General features: G+C 43.1%; 1 protein-coding gene across 5 annotated transcripts in view; it reads left to right on the top strand.

Moving 5' to 3' along the window:
- The window catches only part of LOC147026907 (glypican-6-like), a 475,934-nt gene that overhangs the window by 81,315 nt on the left and 369,619 nt on the right, over positions 1 to 25,000 (top strand). For 4 of the 5 annotated variants that reach the window (XM_085882807.1, XM_085882805.1, XM_085882804.1 and 1 more), the window contains exon 2: positions 21,597 to 21,722. The exons of the other annotated variant lie outside the window; for it this stretch is intronic. In XM_085882807.1, coding sequence (XP_085738933.1) covers positions 21,597 to 21,722 — 126 coding nt within the window. The remainder of the gene's footprint in view (positions 1 to 21,596; positions 21,723 to 25,000) is intronic. 5 annotated transcript variants of the gene reach the window in all.

Raw genomic sequence — 25,000 nt, 5'->3', positions numbered from 1 at the left:
TATATCTCTCAATCCTGATAAATTTAATAATAATGATAAATAACCATTCCTATCACACTGTGAGGCACATCAGGCTGCCAAGGCAGTTTCATTTTGGTAAGGAGTACAGTCCTTGATGAGTCACCACTCTGACGCAGGATACTCAAATTGCTTATTATCCCAATAAGCTGGTACTCATTTTGCTGACCTCGGAAAGATAATGGGCTGAGTCAACCCACCTCGTGTTATTTCATCGTCATGGCAGTTGCTCAAACTCAGGACCTTAAGATCTTAAGACAGCCACCTTAACCATTAAGCCAACACCAGGCTGATAAATAAATGATGTCTGGTTTATCATCAGCTCTGTCATTTAACAGAAAACTTCCTCCCATAGGACATCACTGACTCCTTACTGTCTCTCTTTGGCTATTGTCTCCTCAGATGTGATAGGTCTGAATCCCGCTTTGGCGGCGAAGTTGCACTTTGCATCAATAACTCAATTTCTCACTGCTCTTGTACTGATCTTACACCTGCCAACCTCCTGGAGTGCCCTCGGCTGTGATGACCCCTCCGCTCCCACATCTTGTTTGTCTGTGTTGTGCCGTACTCTAAACAGAGATGACGCCATCTGTTGTTTTTTTTCACATTAAAGGTTCCAGTCATGGATTATATCATCCTCATCGAGTCCAGGCCTTAAATAAACAAAAAAAAAAAAAAAACTGAAGAAATGGAGAAGTCAAGATGAGGAAAAATAACTTGAGAGTTTTTGTTATGAATACCTATCTAAACTCTGATTTGGACAGGATTTCTCTTTGAGGCAAATGTAATCAAGTTAAGTTTAATGTTTCTAAAATTCCATTTCTAGCTTCATGTTTGAAAGGTGCATGATTTTTGGGTGTCACAATTTTAAAGTACAGTACAAAATGATAACATTTGGACAGTATAAATGTTTTTGTTATTTCATCCAGTTAAGTTAAGCCAAGTATCTCGTCTCATAGGATGAGTTGGTGCATGTATGGTGTCTTTTTTTTCAAACGGGATGCAATTGTCTCCGGCAGACCGAAAAAAGTTCCTGCACTGACTGATCCAACAAAATTCGACCCCAGAGTTGTGACTATGGCAGCCCGTCATGACCCATGAACCCGTGCTCCGGGGCAGAGCCTGAAACATGGCCAGGATAATTTCAACAATGACATTGACCAGAGTCGGTGGCATAATGGTTAGAGCTTTCACTCTGAGTCTGCTGCTTCCGTGCTTGATGCTCAGTATTTCAAAAGGATCGAGCACAGACAAATGATCGGTTGGCAAATATAGTGCAGGCTTTTATGGACCTCCTTCTGTGTTGTATTATTTATTGTCATTTTGACATTGATTTTTGCTCAAATCATGTCTGCTGGCATTGTCTTGAGTGAAGAAATGTTTTTGTATTTATTTTTCTCCTTTAACATTAACAAATGTGGTACCAAGTGACGATAAAATGAAGATAGCATTGTTTGTGTGATTGTGCCATTGTTGAAACAAAAACATGCTGTGTAAGTGCTTGTAAACTACATCTTGTAAGTTAATATTCAAACCAACAAAACAACATTTTGAAGTAAATATTTGATGTTTATTGAAGTAATTTTTACCTGTCCTGATAAAAACCATTTGCTTTATTATGTTACTCGCAAGTGGGGGGGGGGGGAGCAGTGTGAGGTGAGAGGAAGTGAAGGCAGACGTGTGGTGGAGCGTTAATTATAATTGATTATTCTGCATTATAGTTGATTCTGCATTATAGTTATAATGAAGTCCGTGGGGAGTATCCATCGTGGGTATACTAAGGGGTGGGGGGGGAATTAAAAGATGGGGGAGAGATGGGTTCACCACCATTTGCTGAAGCACCAGTGGCCAGAGCAGTCAGACGTTACACCAAAGTGGTCAATGATTGACCGTCTCCTTGCTCTATGGGTCCTCACCTAATACAGACAAGAGCTTTGGCAGGGACTGCTTGCAGCCTATGTTGATCTCTGCAAAGTGTTTGATTCAGTGAATCATAATGCCCTCTGGAGGATTCTTGATCTTCTTGGGGTGCCACCAATACTGATCAATCTGATGTCTGAATGACACTCTGGTACTGAGAGTGCTGTGAGATGTGGTGATACCATCTCTGACTTATTTCCAGTTGTTACTGGAGTTCATCAGGGGTGTGTACTGGCCCCCACACTTTTCAACACTTGGCTGGACTGGATTCTAGAATGAGATATGAAGTTGCGGTGCATCGTTTGAGAATGTCGAGATCTCTGACCTTGATTTCGTAGATGATGCAGTCATCTTTGCAGAGACTTTGGATATCCCTTTAGGGGCCCTCAACGTGCTGAATGAGGAGTTGGAACCACTGGAGTTACGGGTTTCCTGGGTCAAAACTAAGATCCAGATTTTTATTGACATCTTGGATGCTGCTTTCCTGTCTGTGCCTGTTTGTGGTGAGGATGCTGAGGTCACGGAGACATTCGCTTACCTTGGCAGGGATATTCATGTCCTTGCTGGCTGTGATAAGAGGTCCTTTGCTTCCCTTCGGATTCTGTTCGGAAAATCCTTGGCAATTGCGAGTCAGACTTTATGTCCAACGAGCGGTTGCTGAGAGAGACTCGTATGAGATTTGTTAGCTGCATAGTCCGTGAGCATCATCTGCAGCTGCATGGACATGTGGCTCGTTTTCCTGATGCTGATCCTGCTCACCAGATTCTCTCAGCGAGGGCACCATGTGAGTGACGGAGGCCAATGGGCTGACCACGTGCCTCGTGGTTGCAGCATGTTGATCGGAATCTCAAAGAGATGGGGATTGGCCAGACATCTGCCTGGGGGATGGCCTGACGGAGACCGCTGGAGTACCGGTGGAAAGTGGACACAGTGATGTGCTACTTCGGCGCATACCTGACCTGATCTGAGAGAGATGGGTTGGAGAATGAGTAAGTAGGGGGAGCGAGGAGGGGTGGGAGAGTGAGGAAGGGCAAAAAAGCAGTCAACAATGCATTAACTTAACGTATAACAAAAATTAATAACAGAAAATGAATTACAATTTAATAACTGTTTTCACGATTGGGTTTGGACACAATACATATTGCTTGTGGCAGTCTTATTCAGGTGTGACAGGTTGTCTAGTTGAGGCTGAAGGCTCAGAAGATGAAATAGAGGCTGATTCGCTTGGGATTTTTTTTTTTGAAGAACTGCAAAATTGAGACTTGAGTGGCTGCCTTCATTTTCTGTTCGTACACCTCCTCGTAACAATTCAGGACATTCTCCTTCTCCATCTCCCTATGCATCTTGGAAATTCTCATGCAGTCGGGATCATGCTCATCATGAATGATTCGCTTGGGACGGCGGAGGACGGACAAGTCGCGCGGGACGGCGGAGGACGGACGACCCGTTCGTGACGGCGGAGGACGGACGACCCGTTCGTGACGGCGGAGGACGGACGACCCGTTCGTGACGGCGGAGGACGGACGACCCGTTCGTGACGGCGGAGGACGGACGACCCGTTCGTGACGGCGGAGGACGGACGACCCGTTCGTGACGGCGGAGGACGGACGACCCGTTCGTGACGGCGGAGGACGGACGACCCGTTCGTGACGGCGGAGGACGGACGACCCGTTCGTGACGGCGGAGGACGGACGACCCGTTCGTGACGGCGGAGGACGGACGACCCGTTCGTGACGGCGGAGGACGGACGACCCGTTCGTGACGGCGGAGGACGGACGACCCGTTCGTGACGGCGGAGGACGGACGACCCGTTCGTGACGGCGGAGGACGGACGACCCGTTCGTGACGGCGGAGGACGGACGACCCGTTCGTGACGGCGGAGGACGGACGACCCGTTCGTGACGGCGGAGGACGGACGACCCGTTGGCGACGGCGGAGGACGGACGACCCGTTGGCGACGGCGGAGGACGGACGACCCGTTGGCGACGGCGGAGGACGGACGACCCGTTGGCGACGGCGGAGGACGGACGACCCGTTGGCGACGGCGGAGGACGGACGACCCGTTGGCGACGGCGGAGGACGGACGACCCGTTGGCGACGGCGGAGGACGGACGACCCGTTGGCGACGGCGGAGGACGGACGACCCGTTGGCGAGGGCGGAGGACGGACGACCCGTTGGCGACGGCGGAGGACGGACGACCCGTTGGCGACGGCGGAGGACGGACGACCCGTTGGCGACGGCGGAGGACGGACGACCCGTTGGCGACGGCGGAGGACGGACGACCCGTTGGCGACGGCGGAGGACGGACGACCCGTTGGCGACGGCGGAGGACGGACGACCCGCCCGGGTCGACGGCGGAGGACGGACGACCCGCCCGGGTCGACGGCGGAGGACGGACGACCCGCCCGGGTCGACGGCGGAGGACGGACGACCCGCCCGGGTCGACGGCGGAGGACGGACGACCCGCCCGGGTCGACGGCGGAGGACGGACGACCCGCCCGGGTCGACGGCGGAGGACGGACGACCCGCCCGGGTCGACGGCGGAGGACGGACGACCCGCCCGGGTCGACGGCGGAGGACGGACGACCCGCCCGGGACGACGGCGGAGGACGGACGACCCGCCCGGGACGACGGACGACTCGCTCGGGACGACGGACGACTCGCTCGGGACGACTCGCTCGGGACGACGGACGACTCGCTCGGGATGACTCGCTCGGGACGACGGACGACTCGCTCGGGACGACGGACGACTCACTCGGGACGACGGCAGAGGATGGACGACTTGTTCGGGATGGCTAGCACGGTTGTTTTGTTGTTGAATTAAATCTGCGCTGTCGCGAAAATGCGTTCAGAACTCTCTCCACCTTGTGGCAACTACCAACTACACATCCCGATCAGGAATGGAACTGTACTGCCATCCGCTGTTGGGTGCTCGGAAAGTGGCTTAAGCACTCAAGCAAGCACTCAAATGAAATGATTGACATGAGATAGCGAGGTTCGTATGACCATACTATATCAGACTCAGACAAATGAACACCTTTTTTTTAAACAGTTGGAAATGCGGATCAGATCAAATCTGGAGCTTAAAATTTATAATTCGGCTTCGCTTAAAAGATTCTCGAGGTTATTCATCTGCGGAAATGAAATAAAGCCACGAATGTTGGTGTCTCCCGGCGTTTATATGCACGACAATGTACCCAGTGATTTGTAGCTTTGATGAACAAGCATTCATTAATATGAGTGAGGAAAGTGAAAAAAATCTTTATCATGAAGAAATCGTTGTGGTCTGTTCCAAGTCAAGGCATGCTTGCCAGGCCAAAAATCATGGTGGCTTCAGACCCCAGCGAGGTAACCCAGGATATGCCTTAAGACCCCAGAGAGTGAGGTGGTTGAGTATGCACCTGATGAAGGATATCGTTAAATTAGTCCGTTAATTATCTTAAAAAGGGTTGTTTTAATTAACCCAAACACTGAATTTTCACTCATGCTCCTCTTTGGAGATCCCTGAGTATGCATGCAAAGTTTCAGGCTGCTAGGTTCCATGGTTTTGGAGTTATGGAGGACGGACACACACACACACACACACACACGCACTCACACACACAGTGGCACACACACTGGAATTTATTGGTGTAGATTTGAATTGATTTTTTTTTTAATCAGTTCTACACTAACCATGGATTTTGAGGTTGTCGTATGTATTCAAATATTGCTGTAAACATCCTGCTTTTGGGACAGTTCCATGGCACAATGACAGTAGCTAAATTCATGTCTGTTATTACTACGCTATGACGTTCACCACCATAAGAACCTGAAACTTACTTGCTATTGATATTGACTCAGGTAGATCAATCCGATGAAAAAATCTCATCCTGTTCTAAATATTTTTCTGCATAGTTTGTATTGTTGAGGATAATTATAATGCTGTAACTATATGTGATTATAATAAAGAAAATATGACCTTTTGTCGTTGCATGCACATCCTTGAAAGATGAGGCTGGAGAAATCTTAGACACTCCGTGGAACTATCAGACATGATGGCGTCGAGGTTTAAATCGGGGACTATCTGATAACAGTCTAGCCATTGTAACTATCATATAGATGCACACTAGTGCAGCAGGCCGAATGCAGCACAGCAGCCCTGAAGCCAGAAACACAAGCCAAAGCAAGAATTAATGTGACGATAAATATCTACGAACTATGAGAGGACTGTGGTTGGGGAAATGGAGCGTTCACTTGGCCAGTGCCCCGTTAATCGATCTCAAAGCAGCATGCAGTTGTTCCAAGGGCAGCCACGCTGGCACGGGGATCAGTTCTTTAAACTCACAAAGGTGCGCAAAGCAATTGGAACTTTATTAACATTGCTTGAGAAGTGCATAGACAGGCACTGAAGACTTCCTTTTATCACCCCAGTCATTGCGTTTCAAATTATCTCTGCCATGGAAGGTGGACTGAGGTTATGTTTTCACCCCTGTTTGTCTGTCTGTTTGTTACTTGCGAAATGGAAGATTCGCAAGGATATTGGTTGGTTTTGTCTTTGATTCTGTCTTTGTTTATGTTTTTGTCTACATGTCAATCGCCTACAGGTCACATTTTTAAACCGATCTTCACGAAACATCACTAAATGGTAGAGTTGGTCATAAGCAAGAAGCTTATTGATTTTTGAGGTCCAAAGGTCAACATCGGCCAAAGGTCAACAATTTGGGTCTTTTTCTAAAATCCTCAATTTTCATCTGATTGACTTGAAATTTGAAGAAAATTTTCATATTTTGTCACTGACTTAAACCACCAATTATTTTTAAGGTCAAATTTGTTTTAAGGATGTCACAAGTATCGCGCTCTGCAAGATGTCTTTCGTGTTACTTGGCGAAAATTTTTTTTTGCCAATTACGTTATTCTGTAGCGTCTTTTTGTCTGTCTTTCGCACTATTTTTGGCCACAGTTTTCAAGCAATCGTTCTGAATTTTTTATTTTTAATTATTGCGTATGTAGGTGACCAGCCAAGGAGAGAAATGCTTAACTTTGATGAAGATCCGAATCTGGATCCAGATCTGAGAATATTTTAAACTAATTCTTCACCATTGTGAGATGGGGCTAAAAAAAGATATTGCATGATATCTCAAAAAGTTGTGGACGGATTTGATTCGGATGAAACCTGGTGGGCATGTTGGGTGTGTGACAAGGACTAATTGATTCGATTTTGTTGAACCAGATTTGAGAATTCTTCAAGTCATTCATCACCATTGAGAGATGAGGCCAAAAATGATATATAGCACAACATCTGAAAAGGTTATGGATGGATTCCGCAAAGATTTGGTGGAAAGGTTGGGTGTATGACAAGGAATAATTGGTTCAGTTTTGCTGAATATTGGAATATGGATCTAAATACGAGAATTATATTATTTTTAGCTCACCAGGAACGTAGTTCTCGGAAGCTTATTGGATGGCATGTCGTCCGTCCGTCTGTCAACAAATACTTTCAACTTCTTCTCTGAAACTACACATACGATTTGATGAAACTTCACCACAACGTTCATCGCCATGTATGCACCAAGGTTCGTTCATGGCATAAAAACAAATATCAGGCTCGATGGGGTTCTACGGGGATGTCCCCCAAAATATATATATTTGCTTTCTTCTCAGAAACTACACATGCGATTCTGATGAATTTGACCACAACCTTTAACACTCGTGATGTACCAAAGTTTGCTCATGCCATTAAAAAAATCGAAGTCTAAGGAGGTGTAATGGGGGTGGCCCCCATATATATATATATATATATATATATATATATATATATATATATATATATATATATATATGTATATATATATATATGTTTTCTTCTCCGAAGCTACACACACTATTTTGATAAAACTTCCACACAACCTTCATCACCCGTGATGTACCAAAGATTGTTCACACCATAAAAAAAAATCGCAGTCTCAGGATGTCTACGGGAAGGTGCCTCCCAAAAGAGGAATTTCCTTTCTTCGCAGAAACTACACACACAATTACAATGAAACATGACAACCTTTATCACCCGTGATGTACCAAAGTTTGTTCATGGCATGAAAAAACAATCCATAGGTATTTACCTTCTTCTCCATTACATATTTTGTGGGTCATCCATGCCTACCAGTGGTGCCATCCTGGTTAGCTTATCTTGCCCTGACCAGGTGAGTGCCCAGGGGTATTGCCCTATGTTTTTTTTTGTCTACAAGGTTGAGGCTCATGATGCAACAAAACAAAAGCAACAGCAGAGAGATTGGGGGGGGTGGGGGGGAGCAAAGCCCAACAGCAGGGTTGAAGGACAAACTGGAGGGGGACTTGGACAAAAAGTAAAAAAGACATAAAATGGCATAGCCCCCCATTTTCTTTCATAATTTTGCTGTATGGAGTTAAAGGATTAGCCCATATTTATGTACCACTAAAATGGCTGCAAGTCTACCAGTTTGGATATCTTTGATCAGACAGCAAAATAAAGTGAGGGGCACGTGAATGCTATCATGCACTGTGCTTGTGCCAAGTTTGAACAAAATCATACCATGCATGTCTGAGAAATGGTTGGGGACACATTACATTAACAAAATGGCCAACAGTCGGCCATCTTGGATCTGCTCTCAAAAACAAAATGACGTGCATATGTAAGCCATCATTCTTTATCTGTCATCAAGTTGGAAAAAATGTATGTCTGAGAAATGGTTGAGGATGTGTTCAACATTGGATTTTTTACAACTAAAATGGTCACCAGTCGGCCATCTTGGATCTGATCTTGAAAAAAAACAATGATGTACATATGTAAGCCATCATTTATCTACACGCCAAGTTGAAACAATATTGGTAAATGCATGTCTGAGAAATAGATGAGCACATGTTGAACATTGGGTTGTTTTTACAACTTAAATGGCTGCCAGTCAGCTATATTGGATCTGATATCGAAAGAAAATTACTTGCATAAGTAAACCTTCATTCCTTGTATGTGTGCCAAGTTTGAACAACATCGGTCAAGGCATGTCTAAGAAATAGTTGACATGTTCAACATTGGAGTTTTTTCGAACTAAAATGGATGCCAGTCAGCCATCTTGGATCTTTTCTCAAAAAAAAGTGTTTATGTAAACCATCGTTCGTTATGTGTGTTCCAAGTTTGAACAATGTCGGTAAATGCATGTCCGAGAAATTGTTGAGGACTTGTTCGACACAGGGTTTTCTTTTTTTACAACTAAAATGGCTGCCAGTCGGCCATCTTGGATCTTATGTCGAAAAAAACATGACATGCATATGTATACCATCATGTGTTGTCTTTGTGCCAAGTACAAATAAATCTGGTCCATACATTTCCGAGACATGTTTGCAGATGCACGCACACACACACACGGACACGAAAATCGAGACCAAATCCATAAGTCCCGTTTCGGACTAAATCCAATGGGAGCTAATGGGTGTGGGGAGGAATGAGGGTAGGGGACGATGCATGGGGTGGACAAAATGGACACAGAAGGAAACTCTCACGTGGGAAAACTGGATATTTGGAAAGAGGAGGGATTGGGGTGAATGTAATGAGGGTAGAAAAGATGATGGTTTTGCATAGGGGATTATCAGAGATGGTGGTGAACAGGTATCTTGAAGATGTGGAGGGAAGGATGATATTGAAGAGAATGTGGAAGTTGGTTCCACAGGAAAGGAAAAAAGAGGAACAAACAAGTACAGATACATTCAAAGTACACCGCCCCATGCTAAATAAATAAATAACATACTCTCCAGCACGTGGCAGAGCTGCGGTCCCTCCAGCATCTGGCGATGACACTGTGCAGAACATTGAGACTGAATTGGAAGGTAGCAGTGTATCAATGTACAACCCACGAATAATATCGTATCAAACAAGAGTATCAAGAGATTAGGGTTTAATCTAAAATATTGCCCACATAAGAAAGAAAATAAATAAGTAATTAATAAATTGATAATAATTGAGTAATTAATCTATTAATCGATCAATCAATTAATTGAAAATAAAGACCGTTTTTGCGAAAGCACATCTTCACTTTTGTCCTCAAAGTAGGGCTGAGATATCGCACAGACAAACAATAAACATGGAGCAGCACATGGAGTCGGAATTGTGAAGAAGCGGTGTACATTAATTTGTTGATTAATTGCATTATTAAAATAAGTAAATAATAATCATAAGATGATTAATTTCTCAATCATTTGCTGAATTGTATATCTAAACCACCAATGCTTCATCCGAATCTGCAACTTTTTGCAAATTAAGTACTTCTTTTTTTTGCAAAATAATCGTAAAGTACTTAATTGAAAAATGAATAATTAATCGATGAATTGATTAATCAATAAATCAAAAATACCTTTTGGAGCCAAATCACTTGGTCACTGTCAGGTTCAAATATTAGCTTCCTCGCTCGAAGTATGCCTGAGATATTGCCAGGATGAGAAATAAAATATAAAAGCAAATAATATATCGCGAACAATGAAGAAATCAATCAATTAATTGATTGATCAAAAAATAACATTTTGCCAAAGCACATCTTCACTTTTGTCCCCAAATTTCAGCTTCCTACCTCAAAGGGTGGTTGAGATATCAGCCAAACAAGAAAACGAATATGAAAGAAAATAATTGATTGATAAATTGTGAAATTAAAATAATTAAATGATAATCGTAAAACAGTTAATTTCTTAAATAATTGAATAATACCATATCAAAACCACCACTGTTTCATCCGAATCTGTAATTTTTTGAAAATTAAGTAATTAATCAAAAAATTAATAATTAATCGATGAATTGATTAATCAAATCAAAAATACGCTTTAGAGCCAAATCACTTGTTCACAGTCGTATCCAAACATCAGCTTCCTTGCTCAAAAGATGCCTGAGTTATTGCCCAGATGAGAAATACAATAAATAAGGAAAAAGTAGCTGTACATTCAAAGTATACCGGCCCCATGCCAAATAAATAAATAACATCCTCCAGCGCGCGACCTCGCCAGAGTCCCTCCGGCACCTGGCGATGCCGCCTTACAGCACATGGAGTCAGAATTGGGAAGGAGCGGCGTACAATCATTTATTGATTAATTGGTGGTGGTGGTGGTCGTATGGCAGCTAGCTGCTGGGGTAGCTATCATTTCTTGAAGCGCGAATGTGTCGCTGATGCAGTGCCCCTTTACCAGTACACACTCTGGAACTGGTACTCATTTTGCCGACCTCGGAAGGATAACAGGCTGAGTCAACCCCTTGGTGTATTAATTCAGCGGCCGATGGGGCTTGAACTCAGGACCCGAGGATCCCAAGCTACCACCCTAACCACTGAGCCAACACCAAGCTGGCATTGATTAATTGATTAATTGCATAATTAAAATAGGTAAATAATAATCACAAAATAATTAGTTTTTCAATCAAATGCCGAATCGCATTCCTGAACCAATACCGTTTCACAGTTGTGTCCAAACTTTTTGAAAACTTCCGAATCTGCAACTTAAAAAAAATTAAGTACAGTCATGCGCCGCTTAACGATGGGGATATGTTCTGAGAAATGCATCATTAAGCAATTTTGTCATTGTGCGAACATCATATAGTGTACTTACACAAGCCGAGATGGTATAGCCTACTACACACCTAGGCTATGTGGTGTAGCCTATTGCTCCGAGCATGTTACTGTACTGAATACTGTCGGCAATTGTAACACAATGGTAAGTATTTGCTTATCTAAACATAGAAAAGGTACAGTAAAAATATGGTATAAAAGATAAAAAGTAGTACACCTGTCTCGGGTACTTTCCATGAATGGAGCTTGCAGGACTGTAAGTTGCTCTGGGTGAGTCAGTGAGTGAATGTGAAGACCGAGGACATTAATGTACACTACTCTAGATTTTATAAACACTGAACATTTAGGCTTCACTAAATATATAACAAATATATTTTTCTTTCTTCAATAATAAATTAACCTAAGCTTACTGTACCTTTTTTTACTTCATAAACTTTTTTTTTTAACTTTTTGATGAACGCTTATGAGCCATGATGAACAAAACAACACGAGATTAAATCAAGTACACAGAAAAATGATGCCATCAAGAGACGTGGTAAACACAAGATGTATGAGGCTGCTGCGTAACACGGCATACTGTTTTAGAGTGAACTTTTTTTTTATAAGTAGAAAGAGTACACTCTAAAATAACGATAAAAAGTACAGTATAGTAAATACATAAACCAGTAACATAGTTGTTTGTTATCATTATCAAGTATTATGTACTGTACATAATTGTATGTCCTCTGCTGTACTTTTATACAACTGGCAGCGCTACGACGGCTATGACATCACCAGGCGATAGGAATTTTTCAGCTCCATTATAAACTTATGGGACCACCGTCGTATATGCGGTCCGTCATTGACCGAAACGTCGTAATACGGCGCATGAAACGTCGTAATCTTCACTTTTGCCCCCAAATTTCAGCTTCCCAGCTTAAAGGATGGCTGATATATTGCCCAGACAAGCATGAAAGAAAATAATTAATTGATTAATCAATGAAGCAAAAATACCCTCATAGCTAAATCACTTGGTCACTGTCATGTTCAAATATCAGCTTCCGAGCTCAAAAGATGCCTGAGATATTGCCCAGATGAGAAATAAAATAATTAATTAATAAGTCTATAATAATGAAGTAATTAATCAATTAATTGCTGAATCAAAAAATTAAAAATATCCTTTTTTCTCCAAAGCACATCTTCACTTTTGTTGCCAAATTTCAGCATCCTCGCTCAAAGGATGGCTGAGATATCACCCAGACAAGAAAGAAAATAATTGATTAATCAATAAACCAAAAATACACTTTTAGCCAAATCACTTGGTCACTGTCATGTTCAAATATTAGCTTCCGAACTCAAAAGGTGCCTGAGATATTTCCGAGATGAGAAATAAAATAAAAAAGTAAATAATTAATGGATTAATTGATTCAGCAAAAAATAAAAAGTAACCTTTTTGCTAAAGAACATTTTCACTTTTGTCCCCAAATTTCAGCTTCCTAACTCGAAGGATGGCTGAGATGTCGCCCAGACAAACAAACAAGAAAACATACGGAGTGAAAACTGAGTACTTCCTCCTTTGGTGCCCCGCGATGATGTCATACATTACCAAGATATGGCATTGGGAAGGAGTGGTGTCCAATGAGTGGAGGAGTTTTACCCAGAAGAGGGTTGATGGTGGACTCCATGTGCCGTGCAGCAAGCTGGGTGGGGTGGTGGGGTGGAGGGGTGGTGGGGTGGAGGGGTGGTGGGAGGGTCGGGGTTGGAGCGTAGGGAAGGAAGGGGGTGGAGGGGTGGTGGGAGGGTCAGGGTTGGAGCGTAGGGAAGGAAGGAGGGTGGAGGAGGGTGGGAGGACAAAGCGTAGAAAGTGCAAAGGGTGCAAGACCAGAAAGGAGGTGGTAGAAGACACAGACCACCTTTTCGAAGACCATTCCATGCATTAACTATGTTCTCTAACTGAAATGCCCCTTGCCATATTTATTACTGAACTTAATTATCTTCTTTTTTACTCTCAGGGTATGACCCCTGGTCCTATCACTGTGTATTCTGTTGAAAAAAACAAAATCCTCTGCACATTATCTCTTCCCATTTATTATTTTAAACATCTCAATCAAATCCCCTCATAACCGCTTCCTTTCTAATGTATACCCTCCTGTCTCATTCAGCCACTTCTCATAGCTGAGTCGAGTTATAGTAGTCTGATGCTGAACCCTCTCTCTGGCCAGCCATGTCCTTCCTCACATATGTTGACCAAAGCTCAACACAATATTCGAAATGACACCTCCCTAAATTACCATACATTGTTAAAACTACCTCTTTTGATTGACTCATGTGACCGTTGGTCCACTGGACCAAATTCTCATTGGTCTTCATACCTGTCTGCTGTACTGCTTGAGCATTAACTTGCCTTTCACCAAGCCCAGATATGCTTGGGCCAGGGCAGGCATTATACGTTCATTATTTTTGCCAAATGATACTACTATTATTATTGTTGATATTATTATTTATTAATATATGGTTTTTTACAATGTTATCATTATATTTATTTTGCAAATGGAATGCCATGCCTCGGAAGCACCTAATAAGCTGCTCTGTACACCTTAATATGGCGTGTGTTTAAAACATGGAATTCTTCCGGATTTTTTTTTTTATAGTTAATTAGCCTAATCAACTCAGGAGGTCATGGCGATCATTTTGGTGTATCACACTCCACATCAAAACTCCAGTAGAACTCCACAAAAAACATGACACACACACACACACACACACACACACACACACACACACACACACACACACACACACACACACACACACACACACACACACACACACACACACACACACACACACCTCATCGATGTATAGTAGGGTAGATAATTGATCCCCCACAAATGAAACCTAAAACCCTCTTTTTTATCTATCGCTGCCGAACACTGTGCTATCTGCTTACCCTCCATATCTATTACCACCTCCAGATCCTTCTCCAGTGTGACATACTCTAAGATTTCCCCTTGCATCATGTAATCTCTATTTTCACTATTCTTACCAATCCCCAACACCTTACATTTGGTCAGGTTAAATTGAATCTGCCAATATTTTGTCCAATATATGAAGGGATGGAGACTTTCCTGAATCTGATCACCTCCTCCACCCCCACCCCTCCCTCTCTGCTATTAAGCTTACCCCAAAGCTTTGTGTTGTCTGCAAATTTAGAAAGCAGATTCTTCAACCCACTGTCCACTATCCAAATCGTTGATGTAAATTATGAATAATAATAATAATAGTCCCAGTACTGATCCCTGAGGTATCCCACGACTGACAACCTCCCAGCCAGACATCCTCCAATTCGCAGGCACTTTTTGTTTCTTACCACCGATCCAGTTCCGAAACCAGTTAGTTATCCCACCAGCCACTCTGCAAGTCTTTACCTTGGCTTTAATAACCTTATTTGTGGTACCTTATCAAATGCCTTCTGAAAGTGGAGATATACAACATCGACGACACTCTCTCATCCCCCAATCAGAAACTACTTCATAGAACTCCAATAAATGTGTTAAACATGACCTCCCTTTCATAACTTTCATGCTAATTACCTTTAATTCATTTGAACTTATTTAAATGGGTCCTCGTCTGAAGATTTGCAACCTTCGACTAGAATTATATTTGTCCACTCTCCCAAGGATGACAAATCAGACGTCTGAGTTAAATTGCTAGCTGGCAGAGTTTCAGCCAGTCTCGCCATCATAAGTACCGAAGATCATCAAGCACTCCAAAATCAAGACATGTTCGCTTAATCCTTTGCCTACACTGTTGACTTGTCAATGTCTTGATTTTCTTGTGCCAGCCATAACTAACATTATACACTACTCATGTGGAACAGGTGTGTTCCCCTCACCATTGAAATCTACCCTTTTTGCACCTGTCTTGAAGAATTCGACCTTAGACCCAGAAGTTGTGAGAAACCATCGGTGCATCTCCAACCTTCTTGAGGAGAGTGATTGAGCGTGTCATTGTGCGACAACTTCTTTCCACCTGAAGGAAAACTCTCTCTTTGTGGGAACGCAGTCAGCATCCAAACAACATCGCAGGATGGAAACTGCTTTGATCTGTGTACATGATCAACTGAAAACACTGTGTAGTCAAAGTACAGGTAATCCATGTACTTCTTGATCTTACATCTCCTTTTGACACGATTGATCGTGCACTACGACTTACTTGCTTGAAGGAAAGATTTGGAGTCACTTGTATGGCTTTAAATAATTGGTTTATCCCATACCTTCAGGAAAGAAAGCAAATGCTGGCTGTGGAGAAGAAAGATGTGACCCTGCACCGCTCGAGTGGGGATTGCTCAGGGGTCTGTTCTATGTTGCGTGTTATTTGTATGCTACACCACCCCCATCGGGGACATCATAAAGGCACATGGACTATCGTATAGATAGATGCTGATGATAGATGGCTCTGCATCACGACAACACCTGCCGAGAGTGACCAAGCAACTGATGAACTCGAACTTTGCCTTCGGGATGTTAAGAACTGGATGATTAATACTAACGACACTTTGAATGACAGCAAATTAAAAGTTGTACATTCTGCCTCACAAACTTGAGCAGCTCGGAGAATTTCACGCATTTTTGCTGGTGCTTTCCAAGTGAAGTCGACTGGAGCTGCTTATGATCTTGGAGTAATTTTTCACACTGATCTTACAATGCGACAACACGTAAGCATTAGCTGCATTCATGCTTTGCTTGCACGACACAGAAATGGACAGACACGTAAATAACTTGACGAGCGCACAACAAAAACACCTGTACAAGCCTCTGTTTCTCCACTTCTTGGTAATTGCAATAACATTGTTTCTGGATTCCCAGATAAAGATGTAAGGCAATTTCACCCCAAATTCAGAATGCTGCAGCTCATCTTATTTCTCTCTAAAATATATATATATATATATATATATATATATATATATATATATATATATATATATATATATATATATATATATATATGAGAGCACCTATGTTACTCCCGTGATAAAATCTCTCCAGTGGCTCCCAATATGACAAAGCGTTAATTTTAAAATTCTCATCCTCACATGCCGGTTCTCATCCTCAATTCTCATCCTCAATTCGTCCCTAAACGAAATGGCACCATCCCAGCAAACTGATCTAATTCTTTTATACATTACAGCAAACCTCTGATCGCCATCCCGATGGCTTCTTCAGACTTCTTCTGCCAGAAGAAAATCACACGGAGGACGATGATTTTCACATGGGACACCAAGATTGTGGAGCTCACTCTCAGAGACTAATTAGGGTCACATCATCACTGGACAGATTTAAGAGTCGACTGAACACGCATCTTTTTAAGATCATGTAGATTATGCATTTGATATTTATATTTCTATAAACTGTATTTTTTCTTTTCTGACAATTCTACAATTCTATTTATTAATTGTAAAGTATCGGCTATTCCGAAAATATAACATAATTTAAAGGATTGCTGTAATTAATAATTTCACAACATCTGATATTCAACTTTATTTTAAGTTGTAAACCTCAAAATATAGTTCTCTTACCTAAATAGGAATCTTAACCTGTAAGCAATTGACCAATTTCCCGATTGTCCAGATCATCAGCTGGGCACCTTTCTTCCTTGAGGTTTCGATCCTTTCAGCCCAGATCCTCTCTAAATTGCAGAGCCACAACCTGGATCCCAGACCTACCTACATCAATACATTATCTACATCAATATATCCACAACCTCAGTTGCATCGAGGCAGTCAGTTAACCCATCAATGCAGCATCGCTATTCAAACCTTTCTTGCTAGAAGATTCGATGCTTTCTCACACATTCCATAACTCTCTCTCATCACAAATTCTGATATGATGATGCATTAAATAATGCACACCTTAACTTCAATATAACTTGCCCACCACCCCACTTACCACTGAATCAAACTGTTAGTGCAACATCTTAAAAATATTGTTGCGGGCCGGCGGGGTTGGGTGAGAAGACCACGAGGTGGGGGAAAGCTACGTCGATTCCCACCAGACTCCCCGGAATTGTAGGCTGTCACTCACGGATAATTCCGTGAGGCGGTGGGTCGCTTAACCGACCGTGGATGCCAATAACTCAACCGCGTGACCTAGGGTCCTCCTGTCTCGAATCAGCTTACCTAATTAACCACACGATTTAACCACTGGGGAACCACGCCCTCGGTACTCCTTGTCTGAACCGGATCACTCTACCAACTATGAACTACCGACTACCTTTCCAGATCGGATGCAGTCGAGCAGCACTGCCAAGGACGTACCGGCTCGAAGGAATGGATTGTTGGGAATAAAGACCCGGCTAAACTTAGATCCGAACCATGCTGGACCATTGGAGGAAAAGACAAAGGCGAGCTGGGAACATTTCTACAATTATTATTTATTTACAATAAGCGGGGAAAAGCATGTGGCACAACAAAGGTTTATTGGTGATGTAATGCAGGGAAAGATTGGAGAGGTGTGGGGTGCGACATTATACAAGCAACTTACAAAAGCACACACAGTGCAGACTTGACGCGACATTAATAAAAGCAATAACAATCACAACAATGAAGATCTTATACAGGCTTACTTAACGGGCAGGCGCCAACACACTCAGACACACACTCGGACAAAACAAACCCAATGGAAGGCAAAGGACTTTTGCAGCCAGGGAGGGAGGGAGTTGAGGTCACAGTGTTTGGTAACTGAGCGTTTTGGGGGAAGGGATGCTCTGTGGTGTGCAGTTCGGTGTGCGGTATGGACTGCACAAAAGCTGTGCAGTTCGGTCCACAGCCGCACGTGTGGTAATCGTGTCTGCAGCAGGATCTTGAATGGAGGAGAGCGGAGTCCAAGATGGTGAGAGTTGAGCAGTAGCAGGACTAGACAAGAGGTTTGGCCGAGGTCGTGTGGACGAGGACCGTCGTGGCGAGTAGGTGGGCCGTCGTGGCGAGACGTAGGCAAAGCCAGGCAGCGGGAACACTTTCACAACAATTCTCTTCAACTTCTCCAATTTGCAATTCTCTTCAACGACCAAACAACTCGCAATTCTAACTCGACCTCTCCAACGACCTGCAAAACCAACTCGACACAACTCTGAGAATTGCTCCGTACTTTATAGATCACGGAGCTCGGGGAGGAGCCATGGTGAAACCGACGTCATCGTCCGATCCGAGCATTCCGATTGGACCGGGCCTTCATGTGGTCCGCCTTTCTGGGCGGGGCTTCAGCCAGACGCTAGTTTGGCCCGCCCAACTGGGTGCAAAACTAACGTGATTCACCGCCCACATCTGGTTTGGAGTAGACGGTGGAATACTCAAAGCGCCCGTCTACTCCATGGTGCACGTTGCGATTTTCCCTCAGAAGTGATCGTTGGGGAGGGTACCATGGGTTGTCACGCTGTGGCAAGCGAGACGAAGGGCAAGCAGGCAGAGGGTACCATGGGTTGTCATGGTTTTTGCCTCAGAAATGAAATGGAGGGAATAAAATAAAAGGGAAAAAAGATTTAATAACTTAACTAAAGCCCATCGCAACGCACTCCCTGCTGTCCCGCTAGGCAAAAGGTAGGGATCTATCTACACGTATATTATTGGAATAACTGACTCAGGACAACTGTATGTTGTATGCAAATGGTTCCAAGAACCGTAACAATCTGTTATAAATAACCGTTTTAATATTTGTCTCATAGCAACCACTGAAAATGCTGTATTGTTACGGGTTTGCTGGCCGGGTCACGAGTGGCTTCTCGGACCCACTTCCAGACATTTGACCATGAAGCTGACGAGCCGCAGAGAACTCCGCGTCATGACGGGATGCGAAGCAACCACCGACGCCATCTGAGATGATCAATTTAGGCAGGCTCCTCGCATCCAATTCCCATGTCACCATTTTGACTAATTGATCCCCCAGATAATGGAGAACCGTGCTCTCGATGCTCCTCTCATATTTACATCAAGTATGGCTGAGCAGAATCACAAGTGAGACGTTGGCCAGTCTGACCATAACAAATCAGTGGGGCAAAATTCCCATCCAAGATTTACACACAAGTGTCGAACCAATTGAGAATGAGATACTCAGGCAGGTTGCAAACGAAAGGTCTTGTTAAACAAAAGGCACAATATTTACAAGCAATGCAGTGTCGTGCAAGAAATTCGTACCCTTATATGTGCCAGCCCCTTAGGCAATTACCTTGTCATGGACACTACAAACATAGGCGCCTCATTTGCTCTGGGAAGTTAGACAAAAAAGGGTGATGGTCAGAAAGAAGGCAGGGCTTGTTGGTGACCCCTCACTCGCTCTACACAAGCCTGCATCTTACATGATCCCGACGTGAAAATGGAAAGGAGTTGGGGGGGGGGGGGTTGTGGGAAGATAGGGTGATTGTGTAATACACCATGTGGGGAGAAATGTGGTGAATGCTTTGTAATGAGTGCAGGGATTCATGAATGCGTATCGGTATCCATGTTCTGAACGAGTCGAGGGGAGATTGTTGATGGCTTTTGTGTGTTCCAAGTGAACGAACAGGGAAAGCGAGAGAAAGATAGTGTAAATCAGTGTGTAATAGTCAGTCCATCTCAGGAATAGAGCACCACAGCCTATTAGGGCACCCTCCATGGCTTTGTCACACTCGCATCCAACAGAGGGGATCTGCACAGGGGTTTGGCTCATTTCTGAATGACTTGTCTGGCACTTGAGATTCCCTGGACATAACACAGCCGCAAGTTCTGGAACGCCCGGACTTCTCGCTCTTGCCAGAGGCGAGGTCGGGGGATGGGCAGCTCTTGTGAAGCCTCCTGGTTGACACGCCAATGTTGCCAGGTGGCTCCCGTTGGCCGTGCTCCCGGCTCCGTGTCCGAGTCGACGGCAGACCCACCCATATGTGGTGCTTTGTTCAGACAATTTCTCCCCTGTTGAAGAGGTTCACACCTCCTGGTCCATACCAATTAATTCCAATGGCTATTGGATTTGTAATGAAATGTGATTGTCATGTAATGTTGTTTTTGCAAAGCATGTTGTTTGTATTTATGAATACGCTGTAAAAAGGTAAGAGATTAAGAGGGATAAGAACGGATATAATAAGAGAGGGGATATTTAGAAAACAGTTACAAAGGGAATTCAAACCTGCAATACAAACACAATCCATTTCCTTGTCCACTGATACAAGGGGAAAGGAAATCGACAGTATCTAAGCAAAATATTACTGAAATAGCTAGTTCTGGATGTAACATGATCCGTATGTTGGATGTAACTCTCTGGGTTTTCCAAAACCACAACAGTATTTATATAAATATCTCGTTAATAATATTTTCACTATTCGTATTGTATTTCACGAACTCGATTTGGTGTCGTTTTATGATTTTAATGAAAACTTGTTTGAATCTGATAACTGTAGCTCCCCTGTGTTAGTTTATGTCTGACTAGTTGTTTCAATATATTGACAATATCAGTGCTGCGTGTGGTTGCTTGCACAGTTCTAATTATTACCTCCGCCACCGAAGGTGAAGGAGGTTATGTTTTCATCCCCCTCTGTTTGTTCGTTACTTGCAAAATCGAAGATTTTTCAAGAGTATTGGTCAGTCGATTTTGTTATTCTGTCTGTTTGTCTGTCAATCGCTAACAGGTCACAATTTAAAACCGATCTTCACGAAACTTCACCAAGTCGTACAGGTAGTTTCAATTGAGAAGCCTCTTGATTTTGAGGTCATCTTGAGGTCGAATTTCTAAAATCGTCGTTTTTCATCCGAATGACTTGAAATTTGAAGAGGATTTGCATATTGCGTCACTGAATTTGGAAACCGACCATTTTTGAGATTACATGGTCAAAGGTCAACTCAAGGTCAAACTTCTAAAATAAATTTAAATCTGAAAATTCATCAATTTTCATCTGCTTGACCTGAGCATTGATTAAGATTGTCAATTTTAATCTTAATGAAATGGACAATTTTATGTATCCATGGCAACCTTTGGAGAGGGGGTGGATTTTGCACGTATCTTGCTCTGCACGACGTCTTTTTCTTGTTACTTGCAAAATCGAAGATTTTTCAAGTGTATTAGTTGGTAAATTTTGTTTGTCTGTCTGTTTGTTGCCTACAGGTCACAATTTTAAACTGATCTTCACGAAGCTTCACCACATGGTAGAGTTTGTCATAAGGAAGAAGTCTATTGTTTTTGAGGTCAAAAGCTCAAAAGGTCAACATAGGCCAAAGGTCAACAACTTTGGTGAGATTTCTAAATTCCTCAATTTTCATCAAATTGACTTGAAATTTGAAGAGGATTTATATTTCAGGTCTTTGACATCAACTCGCCAATTATTTGTAAGGTCAACACAGACCAAAGGGTCAACATCTGCCAAATGTCAACAACTAAGGTGGTATTTATAAAATAATCAATTTTCATGCAATTGACTTGAAATTTGAAAATGAAGTTGTATTTCAGGTCAATTAATTCAACCAGCAAATTCTTTTTGAGGTCATCATAGGCCAAAACATCAACGTAGTCCTCAGGTCAACAACGAAGGTGGTATTTCCAAAATCCTCAATTTTCATCCAATTGACTTGGAATTTGAAGAGGATATATATATATATATTTCATGTCATTGAATTCAACTAGCGAATTATTTTGGAAGTCCACATCGGTCGAATTTCTAAGATTGTCAATTTTCATCTGAGCCACTTTAAATTTAAAGAGGAGTTGCATATTTGGTCATTTAATTCAACCTCCAATTATTTTGCGGTCAAATTTGTTTCCTGGATTTTGCAAGTATCGTGCTCTGCACGACATGTTCTTCCTCTTTGTTTGTCTGTTTGTCTGTCTTTGTGCAAGATATCTCAAAAAGTTGTGGACGAATCCAGATGAAATTTGGTGGGCAGGTTGGGTGTGTGACAGAGACGAACTGATTCGATTTGGTTAAGATTCGGATCTGGATCCGACTAATAGAATTTTAAAAGTGATTCTTCACTATTGAGAGATAGGGCCGATAAAGATATTTAGCATGATATTCCAAAAATGTATTGGGTGTGATATGTTCTCATGGATCGGACATTACATGGCAGAGTTATGCACTCTTCCAATTGCCCTTCTAGTTTCACAAGTAACTGTACCATGGAGTAACTTCTTAGGAATATTGCTGTCTAACTAAGAAAGGCATTTGTACAATGTGAAATGGAAAAGCATCTCGTTTATCAAATAATTTGGTGTGAAATTTATTATTATTGATATCGATTTGTAATTCCAAAAAAGAAAGTGAAGTGTGAGTTTGTTTTTCCTTTTTTAATTCGAGTTCTTTTGGATATACTGTATATCATCATGAAGCTGATCAATTACAAACCCATCATTAATTGCTAGTGAATCATCAATTAATCTAGAGATGGTTCCACACCTTCACGCAGTTGTTAGTTCATTCCTGCACATGTTCTGGACCCAATCAGACTCGCACATGTGCAGGAATAAATTTGCAAAGAAAGGGGCTGGATCTGAACCCGTACTGTCTGTTGGAGTATCTTGTTGCCAAATGTCAGGAAACTGTTGATTCGGAGAAATCGAATTCTTTCTTTAACGTTATCTTTTTAATAACTACATGAATATTAGATCGACTTTCATGTGTACTCTATTACCTCCTGCAAATGCTTTATGTACCGATCTGTCCAATGTGGTTACAAGCTTGATGTGTGGAATGTTTGCATATAATGTAGAAATATCATAAGTTGATAGACATTTAGCCTTACCCTTGGTATTGCTGCTGTTGATACTGTCGATTACAGGTTTGGAATTATCAGTGATCCAGAATTTCTTAATACCAGAATAAAACCTCAACTTTTCATGGGAATTTTTCAGTTTTTCAAGCATTTATAAATTACGAGCTGAGTACCCGCCTTGTGGGCGATGTTGTTCCAAACATGCAACATATTCTTCTTATGCTTACCTTTATTTGGGCAGTGTATAAGCAACTGGCTCGGGCCTGCTGAGTCATGGATTCACTGGATCATGGGGTGTGGCGCTGCCGGTACCTGTGCGGGAGGACGAAAGTCCGATTCTTCAGGTCCTTGGTGCTTCCAGTCTTGCTCTATGGATGCGAGACTTGGACTCTGACCAAGGATCTGAGACGGAGACTTAATTCCTTTGGTACCGGGTGTCTTCGGAGAATCCTTGACTATCGCTGGTCGGATTTTGTGTCCAACGAGCGGTTGCTGAGAGAGACTCGGATGAGATTTGTTACCTGCATAGTCCGTGAGCGTCAGTTGCGGCTGTATGGACATGTGGCTCGTTTTCCTGACGCTGATCCTGCTCACCAGATTCTCTCAGCGAGGGAGTCTCATGAGTGGAGGAGGCCAGTGGGCCGACCACGTACCTCGTGGTTGCAGCAGGTTGACCATCATCTCAAGGAGATGGGGATGGGCCTGGCATCTGCCTGGGGGATGGCCAGACAGAGGCCCCTGGAGTACCGGCGGAAAGTGGATGCAGCGACGCGCTGTTCTGGCACATGCTCCCATACCTGACCTGACCTGACCTGACCTAAAGGCAACTGACAGCTGTGTATATGCAAAAAGGAAACACCTTGAAGTTATGCGCATGAAGTGAAAACTTACCTACCACTTATAATTCAAAACACCTGACTGCACTGGAAAACGTAGGGACAGGAATACTGTACCCTAAATGGTGAAGACTTGTAATACCCTCCTCCGTCTGTAAGCGGTGCTACACGATGCACATTTACATAGAGAATTTGCATCCGCCCCTCCCCTCCGCCACAAGACCACCGGCAAAGATAAAAACACCCCTACATGCTAATTGTGGTCATTCTGATCCTTGTCTGGATGCAATTGGCCCACAACTGGAGAAGGAGTAGTGTGACAAACATATAAACAAACACACGAACACTGATCCATGAATTATAGTGAGGATAAGTTAAGAAAGGGGGAAGTGTTTGTGAATTTAACGTTCCATCTTTATTTAATTTTAACATTGTTCTTAACAAACGGGGACAGGAACAACACAGGCGTGATAGGCCAAATGGTCTTTTCATGCACCAAAGTTCCTTGCATAAAATTGTTAAGAACATGGGGTTGGGGCAGCTGAGGATTTGAAGAAGAAAAGGGGAGAGGATGACAGAGTTGGATTGGGGGAGCAGAGGCAGAGAGGGGACAGAGTTGGGATTGAGGGGTTTGAAGCTTGGGGGGGGGGTGGTGGAGTTAAGGACTTTGAGTTGGGAGGGGTTTGAGAATTTGAAGAAAGGGGGAGGGCAGCATCGAGCTTGAGTGTGGTGGTCGGGGGGGGGCAGAGAGAGAGGACAGAGTTGGGAGATGGGTTGAGGACTTGGGATTGTGTGTGTGTGTGTGTGTGTGTGTGTGTGTGTGTGTGTGTGTGTGTGTGTGTGTGTGTGTGTGTGTGTGTGTGTGTGTGTGTGTGTGTGTGTGTGTGTGTGTGTGTGTGTGTGTGTGTGTGGTTGGTTGGGGGGGGAGGGTTGGCAACCTGATATCACATTTTGCATTATGCAGAAT

The sequence above is a fragment of the Eptatretus burgeri genome, chromosome 5, assembly GCF_056783735.1.
Source record: "Eptatretus burgeri isolate ZD-2024b chromosome 5, Ebu_testis_v1, whole genome shotgun sequence".
In the NCBI taxonomy this organism is placed as follows: domain Eukaryota; kingdom Metazoa; phylum Chordata; class Myxini; order Myxiniformes; family Myxinidae; genus Eptatretus; species Eptatretus burgeri.
Note: the sequence above shows the minus strand (reverse complement) of the source record. Positions and strands in the feature narration are given on the sequence as shown.